General features: G+C 38.7%; 1 protein-coding gene across 1 annotated transcript in view; it reads left to right on the top strand.

Moving 5' to 3' along the window:
- PTPRG (protein tyrosine phosphatase receptor type G) overlaps positions 1-16,903 on the top strand; it is a 324,449-nt gene that overhangs the window by 53,336 nt on the left and 254,210 nt on the right. The window contains exon 2 of the mRNA XM_072421218.1: positions 14,303-14,407. Within this exon, the coding sequence (XP_072277319.1) occupies positions 14,303-14,407 (105 nt within the window). The remainder of the gene's footprint in view (positions 1-14,302; positions 14,408-16,903) is intronic.

Raw genomic sequence — 16,903 nt, 5'->3', positions numbered from 1 at the left:
AGGAAGTTGAGCTCTGGAGGCCATTTAAAGTAAATGCAAAAATAAATAAAGCACATTGTTGGATAGATTGGGAAGGGTTAGTCTGTGCTAGGCAGATTCACTCTTCTGTTTGTACCGGTGGGTATTTTCTTGATACAGTGAAAATGTTTATTTTAAGAAATAAAAATAAGAAGGGAGGGTAAAATATCCAGAGGAGACAAATATTCCTATTCCAACTATCCAAGGCAGTAATTACTATAATTTGGGGGAGGATTCCCTTTGTGTTGTGTCCTAAAATGGGTAGTCAAAGGAAGCAAAAGATATCCTTATAGCTCCCATTCCTGAGATATTCCAACTTCCAGTTTGTAGGCTTGTCAACAAGTAGGAAGTGAAACAATATGAGGAATGGGATTTTGAAACAAAGGCATGTAACTAATCTTACTTCATTGGAGAACATGAAAATGCCTTTACTTCACATCTGTTGAGTGAAAGGTCGTCCTTACCAGGAACCATTCCAAACTACTTCATTTGACTTTTGACTAGCTTTGCATTCAATTCAAGCAAAGTCTACTGGTTATCATTTCATAGATGTCTACAGCCTGGAAATGCTGAGCGTTATTATATGTACATTTTATGAGAATATGATTCAATAGGTCTTTAAGATTTTTAAATTTGCTGCACCATTGATTTATGAATGCATTCCTGTATTTCATCATTCTATTGGTTCTCATTCATCAGTCATGTTTTATATCATAAAAAGAAGTTACCACTTACCAGTGCTGAGACAACCCCTGCTTAACTTTCTGTTTAGTAAACCTAATTGGTTCTCGCCAATTAAAGAATCAAAGCTCCTTCTTTTCATTCTTCTTCTAGTTCAGTGATTTGGGAGGCATTGAGGGCATTAAATCAGTATGACAGCCAGGCAACTAACATTTCCAAGAGGAAAGGTCATCTATGGCATCTTTTATATGTCCCTTAGATCAGGTTTTCTTTAATAACGGCACGGTGACCTAGCATTCCACCCATTAATATCTCCAGCCCGGTTGATGGTCACATTTACTTGTTTACTGACAGGTAGCAGAGATTGGCCCGTGGTGTCCTGTTCCCATGAGAACAGACCGGATGATGTCTAGAGATGTTCCAATGGCGTTTAACCTCTTATTGATAACCTGCAATGATCTAATGGAACATTTTATCATTTGCTGCAGCGAGAACAGCTGTGTGATTTAAGGATTATGACACAACAGGGAGCTCTTTCCGCTTGATTATATCTGTCTAGGGTGCATTACAAGCTGGAAGTATAGACAGAGCCCTGCACTGTCCAAACATCGCACAACCAGAATGGGTTTGTACAGGAAATGTATAATGCATGATTTGTACATAAGCTGAGCCGCTGCGTTTTTCACCCTAATATGAAGGCTGACATTTTAAAAGCCAATATTTTTTTGGCTTATTGCTTTGTTTGTATCCAATCCACCTGTGCTCTATTAGGTGTTGTATTAGCCACCTTGTGTGTGTGAAGGGCTTAGCCAGGTTTGTTTTTTGCGCTGCATCTTTCAGAGCTGCACTGTTACAGTTGTTGAGATATGTTGACACGCTAGCTGACCCGGTCATTGAACATTTTCCCTGTGGTATGTGTGTATGTCTATGGAAGTCACACAAGTATGGTTTATTGCAGGAGCAGCACAGTTATAGTCTGTTGATTTCAATTTGTTTAGTTTTGCTAAATTATTTGAAGAAACCCTTCAAAACTTAACCTATCAAGGCATTAAAGCAGCCAGACTCTTCCACATATACTATGCTAGTGCACTCGAGTTGGTGCTATCTCAATATTTAGAGAGCAAGGTGGGCAAGACTCTGGCAAAAGGCTTGGCTATTTATGGATGCCCTGGAGTTGCCTTTTACTGGGTCCTTTATTTTCCAAATATGATCTTCCTGTCCTAGAACTCCCAGCTGAGCTGTGGATTGTTATAAAAGGCAGGACTATAGGATGGGGAAGTATCCTAAACATTGATACTCAGTTCTTGGCCTGTCAAGTTTTGTTTTTTCTCCATCTTTCCATCGAGTCCACGTGCCACACCATTGGTTAGATGGAAGATCTACATGTGGGGAGTTTCATATGTTCATAGTTCCATTTATCATTTCTGTGTTTCTACAGGTTTAACAAATGGCCCTGTGTCCTTTGAGATGACCCCAAATTTACCAACCTTCCACCAAGTTTCCTATAACATTTATGTATTTATACAATCTGTTGACATCCTTTCTTAAGCAAATCTTCTCAAGAGTTGACCATTCCTCCCCAACACCTAAGTTCCCCACTCTCAACCTTAGATTTTGGGATACTTTTAGGTAAGGAATTGGGTGGAAGGGTTATGTTAAGATTAGGGGTATGTTGAGGGAAATTATTAGGTTTAAAGGGTGATATTAAAAGAATGGTTGAAAGGTAATTATAAAATGTTTGTAAACCTTAACAGTTACCTGTTTTGCTACTTTTGGGTCTGACACCTATTTAATAAACAAATAAAAACAAAAGTTGATCCCAGCGGAAATTAAATAAACGATAACGTTTTGTTCTCCATGTATTAGTAAGCTTTGTTTCCAGTTCACTGTGGACTGCACGACACCTCCCCACAATGGTATGGAGACGAGTACGGTGGAGGTGTTCTGCATTCCTAAACACTTGACTCGGGTCTCCGCCAGAGAATACCCTAAATGGTGCGTTGTCATCCTAGAACAGGAAAGGTGAAAAAAATCCTAAAAAAGAAATCTAAAGCCTGTTATTGAAGTTAGGACGCTTTGCTATTCCTTTCATAAGATAGTCTAGTACGCATGTTTTGTCTTGCAGTTGTTTGTTTCTGGTTACTGCTGGAATAACGAGTATTTAGCTTGCTGGATGCTTACATACTGTGCCACTAGTTCCAGGAAGGGAAGGCGGGATTGGATCGGGGTTGTACAAGGTCTCATGTCGAGTTCCAGTCTAGCAATCTTGCTGGGGATTCTTTCCCACATTCTCTTGTACTTTGCAATGTCGCTGTTAATTACATTTGTAATATAAACCTGATTTGAATATGCACATCCCATTGGGATAATCCATGACCTTTAAATCACGGGGTAGAACAAAGGGACCTGCAAGCAGAAGCAGGAACATATTTTAATTCCAGAGTGACCTTTTGAGATTCTGCTTTAAAGTGCAACTCCAGGCAACACATAAAATCAGTTGGTGAACACTCAACACTCTACAGGATACATTGTAGCTATTCATGGTTTACTTAATTTTCTTGCAGGGTTTTTGTATGATCAGAGATTTATTTAGGAATGTAGCTTAACATGTTTTGTGCAGGGAAATAGGATGATAGAAGAATTAAACTGAACTCCAGACAAACCTCTAAATCTGAAGTATTTAGAAGCAGTTTACCATGCAAATGATTTGTAATTCAATCCATCTTGTACTAAGATAAACAATCATAGCTTCTCTCTATAATTGCAGCAAGTTAAATGAGTGGCTGCAGCAGTTGGCTGTTTTGTGTTAGACCAGGGGTGTCAAAATCAAATATACACAGGGGCCAAAATTATAACTTGGACAAAGTCATGGGCCGACCTTGAAATTTAGTGAAAAAATTGAGGAAGTTTTTCCTTCTCATTAGATCTAAAACCTTGATGCAATCACCACCCACATCTCTTGGATAACAGCAGGCTACGCCCAGCCTGAGACACCGCTTTATGACATAAGGCCATGGGTTGCCAAGAAGCCCCTGTAACTCCAAAAGCCCCCTGGCACCTTCCATGTGTATCTGAGGGGGATTGCTGGAAATACCAGACGCAGCCAATGCAGGGCTAAATGTTATGAATGGCCCGCCGCTGGAACTCCCTCTTCATTGAAATAGCCCCGCTACTGCAATTCCCGGCATTACTTGTATCAATATACAAGTCAAATTCGGGGCCACATATAGGCAGAGAGCCCGCTGGTCCATAGACATGGGTGATGCTGGGAATTGTAGTAGCGGTGCTATATAAAATGCAGAAGCGGGCCAGCTGAAATTCATATTTAGGTTTCCTTTGGAGGCCAAAAAAAAAAAGGTGTTGCTGGCCAGATTTGGCCCGCGGGCCACAGTTTGTCAGCCCAAGAACCGATCAGGGACCGGGATTTACAGTACAGTGTCATTTCTAGTTCTATTTCCCAGTCCAGGAAGTAGATTTAGACCCTGGATGACGAACAAAGATATCTCTGTCCTTCTGGATAGAAAAATAGATGATGGCCCTTAAGTATATATACCATCCAAGGTCCTGCCGTAAATTAATGAAGATGTGCTTCTCCTCAGAAGCTTTGAAAACATTCACTGTTGGAAGCCACTGAGGGCTGCAGATGAGAAAAATAACTTTTATATGAAGCATGACAGTTCTCTGACACTGGTATATAAAAGACAGCAATCCTTAGGGTCTTCTAACTAATCATATATGAACCTAATTTGGTTTTGGTGGCGTCTAATCAATACAAGTGAAATTGATGCATTTAAATTGGTTGATGCTGTATATACTGTATCAGAATGAAATCTCTTCCCAGTAACACTGACTAAAATAGACGTATCCAAGAGCAGCATGTACCATCTCCTGCTGTGTGCCATCATTTAAAGGATAAAGCTGTTTTCCAGCCCCATATTGGTATTGTGATAAAGATTGCAGCACATAACTGTGATATGGCACGTTTCTTATTTATTTGTCTGTGCAGCATTGTATACATGTTGATCCCCTTAGGAATAAAGTAATTAAAACAGAACTGCAGCTTTACATGACCACCTTTGGCCCGTTCTTTCTTTGCAAAGTCACTTTGCTTTGTTTTTTCTATTCACAGAAATGTAAGTTTTTCCAAACTGTCTCTATGGACCCAGGGGTGGGCCCGTGACATCAGTTGTTTACAGGAAATGGGTTGAATGACACTGGCTGTCATTAAACTGGGAGAACCGAGGGCATCTAGTGACAAGGGGGAGGTCCTGCAGCTCTGGATTTAAAAATTTTATATATCTCAGATTTTATATAAAGTGGTGCACGGCAGCATCTTTTCAATTTTTCACAAAAAAGTGATACTTGGTTATCTACTAACTAGGTAAATTATAAACCAAACTGTATGTAATTTTTGGAGGCTCCATTATTAATATCTGGCCAGGTTCAGATTTTACATAGATTATCAAAAGCCAACATCTATAGTTGTGGGTTAGAATGTGGAAACAGCAAACACTTTTCTATATCTTTTCCCCCGAACCAGGTCCAATGGAAGATTTCCTTTCTCTTCCAGTTCTGGTCATAACCTGTCACCATTACTTCTTCCTTGGACAGATAGAGGATAGATCACCCTGAGCAGGACATTGGAAACCTAGCATAGATCGCAACCTTTTTTTGCTTTAACAAAATTGTAAAAATAAATGTTTTGTGTAGAGATACTCTTTAAGGATGGTACTGCCCCCATTTTCCCCAGAAAGATGAAAGGACTCCAAAAGGAGGGGGCATTACAGTATTCTCCTCTCTCCGGGTCGCGGCTTCTGTATTATGACCACACTTTTCAGTTACCAGCAAAAAACAGCCAGGTGGTTACTGAATAGTGCTGGGTGGTGCACCCAGCTAAAAAGAGCTAGGGAGGACACTGCATTATTCTGAATTCAGGGAATTTCACCAATGACATAGATTGTGAACCAGTGCCCGGCTCCTCAGCCCGATGAGAATATAAAACAAGCGTTTTCACCAAATCACATAGTGAATGTTGATTTGGCTGAAGCAATGAATGCTTTATAGACTTCATCTTTGACGGCAACGTATGTCTTAATAGTGTCCCTGTAATGTTCATGCTGCATTTACCATGAAAACATTAGTCTTTAGATAGACTCGGTTAATTAAAGCGCTCTTCCAAGACAGCAAAGTGGAAGAAACTGTAACAGACCTCCCAATTCTTTGTGCGTCTAACAAGATCAGCCGCTCCATTCTTTTTCCCACAAACTGTGTCGAGCAAGTAGTTCCTGAGACCTGTTACCATGGCATGTTTCCCAGTTGTAATGCAGGCGCATCTGTTAATCAGGGCTGTGTGTTAGTTTGTTCCTGATGGTTTGGGCGGTGTATAATTTATATCGTCTTTCTTTTCTCTAGTTGTGTAGAAACGTCTGACTTTTCTTTAAGCTGTGGACATTACAGCTGTTGCCAACAGAAAGAGATGAATCCCGAGACAGGGGCACCAGCCATCTAATGACTTAGACAATAAATAATATATAATTTTCTCAAAACAAAAACAAAAATCTTGGAAGTCTGAAGTCACTTAGTATTGGATGATTATCCCAAATCTATAGGATTGTTCTGGAATTGTGTTTACCTGTTTTATTGCATAAATACTCTAGGTCAGTGTTTCTCAACCAAGATACCATGGAACCCAACGGTTCCTCCCAAGGTTTCTAGAGGTTCCTTGAGCAATGAGCTATTTGTGCCTCTCATGTCACTTGCCACTGACACACACAATCTATTTCTGTAAGGGTGATATTCTTCCCAGTGGCCATCAATGTTAAAGGCATTCATTCCAACGACCATCACAATAATGTACTGAGGTGTGGTATAGTAATTTAAAGTAAGAGTTCCCTAGGACCTGAAAGTTATTTTAAGGGTTCTCCTATGTTGATAAGATTGAGAAAGCCTGCATGACTGCTGGTATTGACTTTTTACTTGTCATGGCTAGAAGATACACTTCCAAGCTAGATTAGATGCCCTCAGCATATAGTTATGTTTTGCTGGACTTTTAAGCGTAAGTTAATTACTCAGCTTCGTTTGTACAGAGTAAGCCAGCTTAATTGTCATGAGACGGCCATAGATATAGCTGCTGGTGTTGCATATTTTTTTTTATACCTTCCACCTTTTGTAAAGTCTGGTTGACTTGCTCCTGCTGTCTTATTCTTAGGGCAGTATATACTTGGTTGTTCCAACATCACCAGCATCTGTGTTCCAGGGTCCTTCAAAATGCACAAGGGTGGGCTGGAGAACTACATCAACGCCTAATTAAGAAATGTATTGTACTTCTCGTACAGTCCTAAAGCTTTAAAGGCCTTGAACTCAAGGGAGTTGTTCTACCTGACAAAGAGCTTGTAATTGTGTATGCTCTGTCCTATATGTTCCGTTTTATCACCTCCCTAACCCCCAACCTCTGATTGAATGAGGAAGGAGCTGCAGCACACTAATGAGGGTTTCTCTATGCTCCCTTCCATCATATTCATTACCTTACATTATATTTTGTTATATATTCATGTAGCACTCATGACCTGTGCCTGCTCCCATCCCTTTTATTTGATTTCCTATGTACAGGGAATAAAAAGGCAATTCCTTGTACTTGTTACAATAAAGACTTTTTAATTTTTTTATTGTTTTTATTTTTAAATGATTGCATAACATTTGTGTGTTATATTACATATCTGCCAGAAAGAAGCTTTTTGCTAGAATGTGGTTTTAACAAAAAAAAAAAATCAGAGTTAGAAGTGAACCACAAAGTAAAACTACATTGCGTCCAAGGCCCGCTCAATCAAACTGCATATGGAGTTTTGTCGGCATCGATTGACAGACTCCAATTTCGACTTTAATGTCGTTTATGCAGCACAGGAAGCAACACCCACCATTCTCGGATTACCTCTTAGATTCCCAAGCAAAGCTGAAGTGGGCGTCCCAGCCAAGCATGTCACTGAGCTTTCCTTTTAATTGAGGAATAATTTTAAAGGTAAATTGCCTTTGCTTAGTTTACGGGTGACACTAATTACAGCATGCCCAGAGCTGTTCGCTTAGTGGAGATCTGCCATTTCAAGCTTTCCATCTTGACGTGACTGCCAATTGCACAGGTAATTTCCTCCTCAGTCTATGCTGTTCTTGAAGGATTAAGCAATGCATAGGAGCAGAAATGTGGGAATTTAGAGGCAGTAGAGCAGTTCTGATTTCTTGTATATCCTGTGCAATCAAAGAGTCACTTTTCTTAAGCTATTATAGCTATAAATATTTAAAACATTGCAGATTTTAAAGGAGAGCTCCATCTTCATTTGAACATTTTAAATATAATATAGATGTTCCTATTTGATCTTCTTTGTCAATGTGTTTCCTTGATTTCCATCATTGGGCTTCATTCTGCCCTTTTCTGTATTTCAACAAACATTAGGGTCACTGTCTTGCCTAATTACCCATTTTTTTTAGCAGAAGAAGCTTTGTTAAAAGTGAACCTTTGCCCAGGTCGTGCACACAAAAGTATTTTCATATTCTTATTAAAATTACTTTAAAACAAGGCCCTTTGTCATCTCTGTATCCATAAACATTGTGGAGAAATTGATTCTCAAACTTTACAACTAAGCAATAAAATATTAGGTTTTTGTGTCCAAGTGCAGGTCTTGGATTTCCTTTAATTTAAAACTCAATTTGGGCAAGAATGTTTTAACTTTTGCAATTGGTTCCCAGTGTTCTCCACCAGTACTTTTTAGCTGGCAACACCACCTGGTATTTTTCAGTAACCATACGGCTGTTTTTGGGTGGTTACTGATAAGTTGGTTCACAATACAGGGCCTGTCATCCGCTTACAATTTCTTCTTACCCAGCTTCAAAAGATGTCTGGGTTGAACACTGGGTTCCCATATCTACTGTAGGGGAGATGATTAGATTGCAGTAAAGTTTAGCTAATTCTTCGATCCTGCAGTTTCTAGACCCCTTTGCTAGACTGATTCCACACAGCCATACCATAAGCTTCACTGCTCCACCAGTCTATTGATGTCAACCCCAAGTCTTTGAGCCTTGTGGGACATGTATGCCTATAGGGACCTTGGGGGCTGGGAGGTTAACCATTCCAAATTTTATGTTTCATTTAATATGAAGAAGGTAAAAAGTTTTGATTTAGATCTACATTTGTTGGGCAAACTATGAAATCTGCTTACTATGGGCAACTATTCCAACATGTTCCTGTCCAGACCTGTCTCTGAATTGCATGATCCTGCGCAGCTCCCCACAGCTGGCAGCTTGCCAGCTGCGCACACACACACTACAACACTAGTTTTTAAAGACTCAGAATCTGCCGATTGGACGACTGGCAGAAGTGAGCAGTAGTAACACCACCCACTGGTGCCCTTATTCATTCCCTATGGAGTTGCCGCAGGAAGAGGCAGCGGTCCCTACCGTGAGAAAACGGTAAACTCACCACAAGTGTGAACCTAGCCTAGATGTTGTTATGTTTCCTTTGTTATATTACGTATTATTTTGTATTTTTCTTATCTTGTATCTCATGGGTTAAAACACAGACAGTATTAATATTAATTTCAAGATCATTTTCTATTTATTAATCAGAGCCTCTTGGCACCCCTTCTATACCTTCCATACCAAATGCTCTCACAGCTTCTTCTCACAACCGTACTCCATTTTGTTTCAGCTGTAACACTTCTGACAACATAAAGGAAGTGCTAATTGCTTGCTTGGGGTGCAATTTAATATTGGTCTCCACTGAGAAATCTAGTGCATAATGGTCTGTGTATTAATAATTTGTGATTTACAAAAATCACACCCCCTTCCTGGCAAATTCTCACCCATTGCTCGACATCTTCTCACCGTTATGCCTTCCTTTACTCTCTCCACTTCTCAGTGAAACACAAGACTTTTTTTACACCCCCCATCCCCCAAGCCATTAGGAGAGGAAATTGTTTTACTTGGCAGAACTGTGATGCTCAAGAAAAAGAGACCTTAAATTGTAAAATTGCTAAGGAGGAGTCACATTATTTTATTTTTAAAGTGTAGTCCGGAAGCCACGGCTTTATTAACCCTCACTGTTGGGAGCCAAAATTCCTGCTGCTCTAGAAAAATTACAGTAATAGTGTTCCTCTAAATACCTGCGGTTTTCTTATACTTCATAGTTGGCAATGATGGACAATGCATGTGCTGATTTTATACGAGAGGCTTGAGTTTTGCTTCTTACATATGTTTCTCTCCATCATTCCGTCTATGGTCCTATTATCTCCTTTTTTCCCCATATCCCTTTACAATGTATTTTATTTATTTTTTATCCCTTCATTATAATGCCCTTTTACACTTTATACTTTGCCATTGGAACATTGTTCCTTCAATGCTTGTCTAATAAAACATTGGAGTCAGTGCCTTGCCCTATTTACTAATTTTTTTACGAGAAGAATTTCAAATGTTCAAACGAGACACATCTGGCTTCCCTTGCACCCTGTTCCGTGTGTTGATATAACAAACATGCGTTAGAACACTGATAGTCAACATGGGAGGTAATAGGGGCCCCAAAATCCCCAAGAATCTTTAGGATAGGATTTAACATATATAATGCCACAGAAGCTCATCAGAGACTGTAGACTTACTAAGTGCAATGGTCTGAAGCTGTGAATATACTTAGGGTGGTTGGAGACTGGATACTTAATACAGGAGATAGTTAGGAGACCAGGGACATGTTAAAGACCAAACAATATATCCTGCATTCTAATAATTGCATCCACACTGACTGCTTGAGTTTGAGGGCCTCACTTGGAGGACAACCTGATGTCCCATTCATGTTGCCTAAACTTCAGGTTGGTCTTCAAGGGCTTGATGATGATTTAGATGATTGGGGTCATTGGGAAGACTGCTTAATGGACAGGACCCTGTGTAATACCCGAATTGTAAATGTTGCTTGATGTGTTATCATTGAGGACAGGTTAAGGTTATACATCTGATGACTTCAGCACCCACCCAGGAGAACAATAAAATGTAGAGTTTTCCTTTAACCATTATATGTATTTCTATACCTTTTTTCCAGCATTGTGATCACAAAAAGGCAAGTAGCTTTTTGTGTTCGGATTGGTACATATGATGGAAATGATTACATCTCTTTGCCAAGCCAAAAAAAAAAAATTAAAAAGAATAAACAAGTGTGAATGGAGACATAAATAAGTGTATAGTGTGTTCATACTTCAGATTAGCTGTTTGTCTTTGAAAAATAATTTTAGATTGCAACTATTGGCTTCCACATTTAGCAACTTTTCAATTTATCTAAATATTTCGATAATGCTTTTATGACGTCCTTAAAGAGGTTAAACTGTTCAGGGTGTGATAATGCTTGCAATATGGATGTTTTGGGTGTAGCCTGTTAGAAGAAAATGTGTGATAACATTAGAGGTGGAGTTGGACTTTCCCATAAACGAGACCATTGGTATGGGAACTCGGGAAGGGGATGGACAAAGTGCCGAAGTTTGCTCATTAATTACCCACAAATACAATAAAAGTTGGGTACAGTTTATGCATTTCCTTTGCTTTATACAATTAGGGAAACACTTTGATTGCCTTGTCCCTTTTACATTGTTCCCAGGATGCATTTGTGTGGATTTATGACAATATCTGTGCTGACTACGAGCATTCTACCTTCATAATCTATAAATTGTTTATGCGGCCACGTTTTATAGTTTCGCCAACAATATGGTGACAGCATATGTGATAAAGCAGAATGTCCTTAAGCTTTAACAGTTTAAGTTTTTGTTTTTTGTTTAGTGCTAACCATAACATTTTAGGAGTTTGCAATCCAGTCTTAAAGCAGCAGGACGCTCTGTTGTTCAGTTTACGGCCTGTGTTGTCTTGGAAGTGATATATCTCAAGTGGATTTTACTCTATGGATGTCCCGGGCAGCCATAAAGCATACAGCTGTGGTCCTATGCTATAACGCAATGTCTCCTGTTGCTGGCTGTGTGTATTATTTGTTGCTGCCAATAAAGAGAGCCATTATGTTGAATATTTACGGCCTAACAATCTTCACTATTTTAGACCGTTAATTGGCTGTTAAGAACATGTTTTATAGCTTTACTATATATTTATGTTCTATAGCAGCTTTTTTTTTTCCATTTATTTGTGCTACAGCCCAACTTCAGACATATTTTCTTTTTTAAGAGTTTTTACTTTCAGTTTTTGAATCTTTATTGCAGAGATTTGTCATTGCGTCCCGTTCCGTGACCTGGATGTTCTGTTAAGCAATTGCCTATGATAGAACATTTTTTTTTTTTTTTTTACTTTATTTACGGCTGTCAATGTCCCCCTGGGAGGGATTTATTCCCTTTATGTTCTATCTGACACCTCTTAAAGAAACAGAATAAAAAAAAAAAATGTACTGGTGGTAGGAGTGGGAAATGGCTTTAAATGTTCTTCAGACCTATTTGTACTCATCATTATTGCATTCCTGTGCTTTTAGAATTTCATATTTAGGCCCAAGTGGCAAATACTGGACTTGAAATCTTCCACTGGAAGAGGAAGAGGTTGTTGTGAACCCTATATAAGCACTAACAGTTCTTACATAGGGTTTGAACTCCTAGCTTTGACTGTCGAATGAAGCCAAGAAAACGAGAGGCCCAGTCCAATCCCAGGACTCATCAATTTATGTGTCTCCTTTGGCTTTGGAGAAATTATGGATCAGCTATGGTCTGTGACCAAGAAGAAGGTATTCCTATGACCTCCACAAGCCATTTTGGCTTTATACATTTATGGATGGTCCTAGTCTGTAACCAGGTGCAGGTCCTTAGACTAAAAATGACTTCCTGGCAACAAAATATTTTTATTAGCCAGTATTTATATAGCACCAACATATTAGGCAGCACTTTACAAAGTCCGTAGTCCTGTCACTAACTGTCCCTCAAAGGGGCTCACAATTTAATTATCTATGTCCTCCATCCATATTTAAATTCATGGCTCCTGTATCACAGCTTAATGACCTTTTACAACAAATTTGCAAAAGGCGTTTTAGAAAACAGCAAATCCAAATCCTTAAGCTTCTGTAATAATACAGTTGGTAATTTCCATAAACGTGATTTCTCATATTTGACATTTACAAATCTTTTTACTTTTTTCTTGCAAGAACAGTGCATCTAAAACATATTTTTTTTTTTTTGTATTTCGGGGGTGCTGCTTGCCTCGTTTTAGAACAGTGACAGCTTATTCAGAAATAAACTCTTTTTACCTCTGTGGAGTTTGTGTGAAATTCAGTCAGCTGTAAATCTTTAGTGAGTAGAATCTGTGTCTGTAGATCCTGTTCTAAAAATGTGTATAAACAAAAAACAGATGTGAAAAGGACAAATTCTTTGGAGGAGATCCTCAGGGGAGATGGAGTTGGCTTCTTTTATTTATGTTGCATTCCATGATGGAATATCATTTTAAGTAAATTTCACTAAAGGAAACTCTGCTTAGATCTGTGATGACTGATCAGTTTTTTTTAGAGGAGGGTGGGGGAGGTCACAAACATAACATAAAATAGCCAGTGAAGATACTGATGGGTTTTTTTTTTTTTAAATAAAGCTACCCAAAGATATTGGACATTGATCACCTCAGGCTTCCTCCACATTTTCACACGTGCTAAGACTTTCCACTCAAACAAGTTCTTGAGATTTTATGCAGTAGTATAGCCATGTGGGGGTCATCTTCATGGCAGCGGAGGCCCTCGGTCTAGACCAAGGATAGTGGAACAGGTAGCACCATAATACATGTAAAAAAACCTATGACTGTTGGTTATGAACTACAGTGGCCATCGGTAGTCTAGACTATCAAAAATCTTATTATTGTTGGTCACTGCTGTTGACTTTAGGATCCCAAAACCGGAATGGTTTGGGCCAATGTTCGTGCTCAGTATGGCAGACTGATGAAATCATATTTCTTCTACTGAACACAATATGGAATCTCAGTTCTTTTGGAGGGGTTTATCAATTCTGTTTTCCCAATCATTTCCCCTGCTGAAGCTTCTCTAAACATCCTGAGCATCTACTGACCTAAAATAAGCATCTCAATGCAATGGCTACATGACAAAAACTTCCAACTGGCTGGTGATATGATAAGTGTTGCATTGTGAGAGGCATGGTAATGGAGGGAATTTACATTCAACCCACTGGGATATCATTTTTTTGTAAGACCTTTAAGGGTAGAAGTAGACCCCATATAGTTTTCGGCAGGCAGTAGGTACCCTTAACCTAAACAGCAAATAGAAGTTTGCAAAACTTAAATATTTACTACTCTCAATCTGTTATATAGGATGTGTTGTTCATGTCAGAACTTCCTCTCTCTCCTGTCATAGGAATGCAAACTCTGCTTGAAGGAGGTTAATGCAGTGTAATAGGTCGAATGCAGATAAAAAATAGGTCAAATGTAGGGCAAATTCACCTGTCTATAAACTGTTATCTGAAAATTAAAAGTGATTTGCACCTGAAATGAAGTTTATTTTCCTCACATACACATGCCATTATAATGCTAAATATTGTGTCTTTTGCACAGCTAGGAAAATAAAGTTGGTTAACAAATTGTCTTATTCTTGTTATTGCAGCATACACGGAGGGAAGTGTGGAAGCTCTACATGAAAACAGACATGGAAGTTCTGTGCAGATACGAAGACGTAAAGCAGCTGGGGAACCATATTGGTCCTATTCAGGTACTATCCGTGTAAACAGTAAATCATGTATATGTTATACTTGTTTTCCACTGCTGAGTGATTAATATAGTCAGGACATTGTTTAAAGAATAAAGTGAAACCTCTCAAGAACACTAGCTCTCTATATGTGGTGGAACGGAGTATAATTTCATACATTCTACTGACCCTATTAAAGCTGTAGTATTGGACCCCTCTGCATTGAAGGTGCATGGATTTTAAATACATATGCCCTTGTTGCTCATTTTACCCCTAGTTCATGGATCTAGTGTTCTGGGATTTCATCATGAAAATGTTCATTTTAAATGTCCTAACTTATAGGGACGCATTTTTAGATTTTTAGGCCCCATTCCACTGCTATGTGTGTCAATGGAGTGGATTCTACCCTCCCCTCCCTTTTCCGCCACCGCATAGAGGTAACTTAACTTCTCTTTAGGGAGGGGGAGTTGCCGGGAGATACAAAGGTCCCGAAACACCTCCTTGCTCCTACAGCAGCCATCTCTCTTCACTGACTACTGCTTGACGGTCCAAAAAAAAAGTGGACTACTTCTGTCCTCCTGCACAACGCAGGACTACTGGACCTGCATTGTACATGAAGATGTCATTTAGCTGCAACTTTGGCAAGAAACTGACTTTAGGGGACTGTTTGGAAGTGGTGTTTACTAAAAGTACTTAATTGATGTATTCCAAGTGTGCACATTGATATTTTTCTATTGCTTTCAATTGCTTTGTTGAGTTTTTTTTGTTGCCACAGTGTTGTAGTACAGTGCTGCTGTATTTTAGTTATCAATGTTTCAGTGTGGTATGCATTCTGGAAGACTGATGGGTCCTAGGCTCGTGTCCATGGGGTTTGTTAGACCTCTTTAAACTGATCAAGAACTATTTCAGATATTTTATATTGAATTGTCTGATGAATAAGCTGTACTTGCTGCTTACCCTATTATTTTGCTGCAGGGTAAAAAATTTTTAATTTGTTTTGGTTTTATGACATTCAATTTTAAGTTGTAGGGAATGAGAGTAGAGAAACAAATTAGAGTGAGCTTGCAATTGGTTATCGGCTTTAGTCTTTGAAATATTAGATTTAAACCCTAATTGGATGACCTTTAGTTTGCCAAAGCACCATTATCATAAACAATTTCCATTTCTCAAAAATATCACATTGCTTTTTATTTTCCTGTACTTTATTATGTCTCAGTTCAGCTGATCTCCTGTAGCAATTTTGAGTTATTTTCTGTCCACATGCATAAATTTAAGTGATGGCTGCTTGACATTTCTCAAGGCAGAACCCTAATTGTGATAGCGGTACATTGTACATATTGTGGGTTGAAATGGCCAGTTGAGGTTTCAGGGTAAAGTTCATGAGCCTGATTTATTAAAGCTCTCCGAGGCTGGAGTGGATACACTTTCATCAGTATAGCTGGGTGATCCAGCAAACCTGAAATGGATGTGGTCCAGGATTCAAAACATTTGCTGGATCACCCAGCTTCACTGATGAAAGTGTATCCTCTCCAGCCTTGGAGAGCTTTAATAAATCAGGCTGCATGTGGTAGGATGAGAACAGAAAGACAACTTGGATACAGGAACAGAGCATTGTCGCCCATAGCAAAATGTTCATAAACATTGACCCTGATGGTAGGATCAACCTGTATTATTTTAATGCAAGCTGCAAATGTAGTTGGCCTGCATTGTTTTCTATAGTGAATTGGAAGGAAATAAGGTAGTCATTATAATTGGATGCAGGTGGGGTAGCATATCGTTATTACCCAATAGTTTCTGATATTTGGAAAGATGTATTTACTTTACTGCCTGTGAATACATATTAACATAGAGTTTAATCTGTGCCTGGGTTTCAGCGTCAACCTCCTATTGACAATCAATATGCTCACATATACATTTTCATTTCAGAATTGTTCGTATATAATTACTATCCCAACTTTACTCTCAGTAAACTTTCTTATATTCTCTAGAGATGCAAAGGCTTTAATAATTTAGGAAGTTTGAGTGAAAGCAATTATCACATCCTGGTGGTCGCTTATAACTGATAAATCATTTGTTCCTTTCAGAAAACGCTGGAGACTTCATGGCTAAGTTCAGACTTATAAGTCTTCATGTCCCTTGCGTTTTATATAGTTAAAAATATCCCAATTTGGGAATTTACAAAGAACTTACACAAATTAATTTGAGCTGTAAAATGTTAATGTTCAATGTTTCATGAAGGCAATTTGGTTACAGTATTACTTGAACACCATCTTGGGTTACCTTGGCTTCCATCAGCCTGATGTAATTAATTCTCACTTCTTGGTAAGACTGTTGTAGGCATTGTACCCAATACCATATACACACATATCATAATTATATAATTAATATCGGTAAAGAACATTGCATATTGTGGCACCTGCTCTTTATTTATAAAAAATAAAATTAGTTTGAGCACATTTCCCATTGTTGTAAAAAGGCAGCAAATACAAAAAATACCCATTGATATGTCACAAATCCCAT

Source organism: Pyxicephalus adspersus, chromosome 8 (genome assembly GCF_032062135.1).
Source record: "Pyxicephalus adspersus chromosome 8, UCB_Pads_2.0, whole genome shotgun sequence".
NCBI lineage: Eukaryota > Metazoa > Chordata > Amphibia > Anura > Pyxicephalidae > Pyxicephalus > Pyxicephalus adspersus.
The sequence above is the reverse complement of the archived record's forward strand: the minus strand, read 5'-3'. Positions and strand labels throughout refer to the sequence as shown.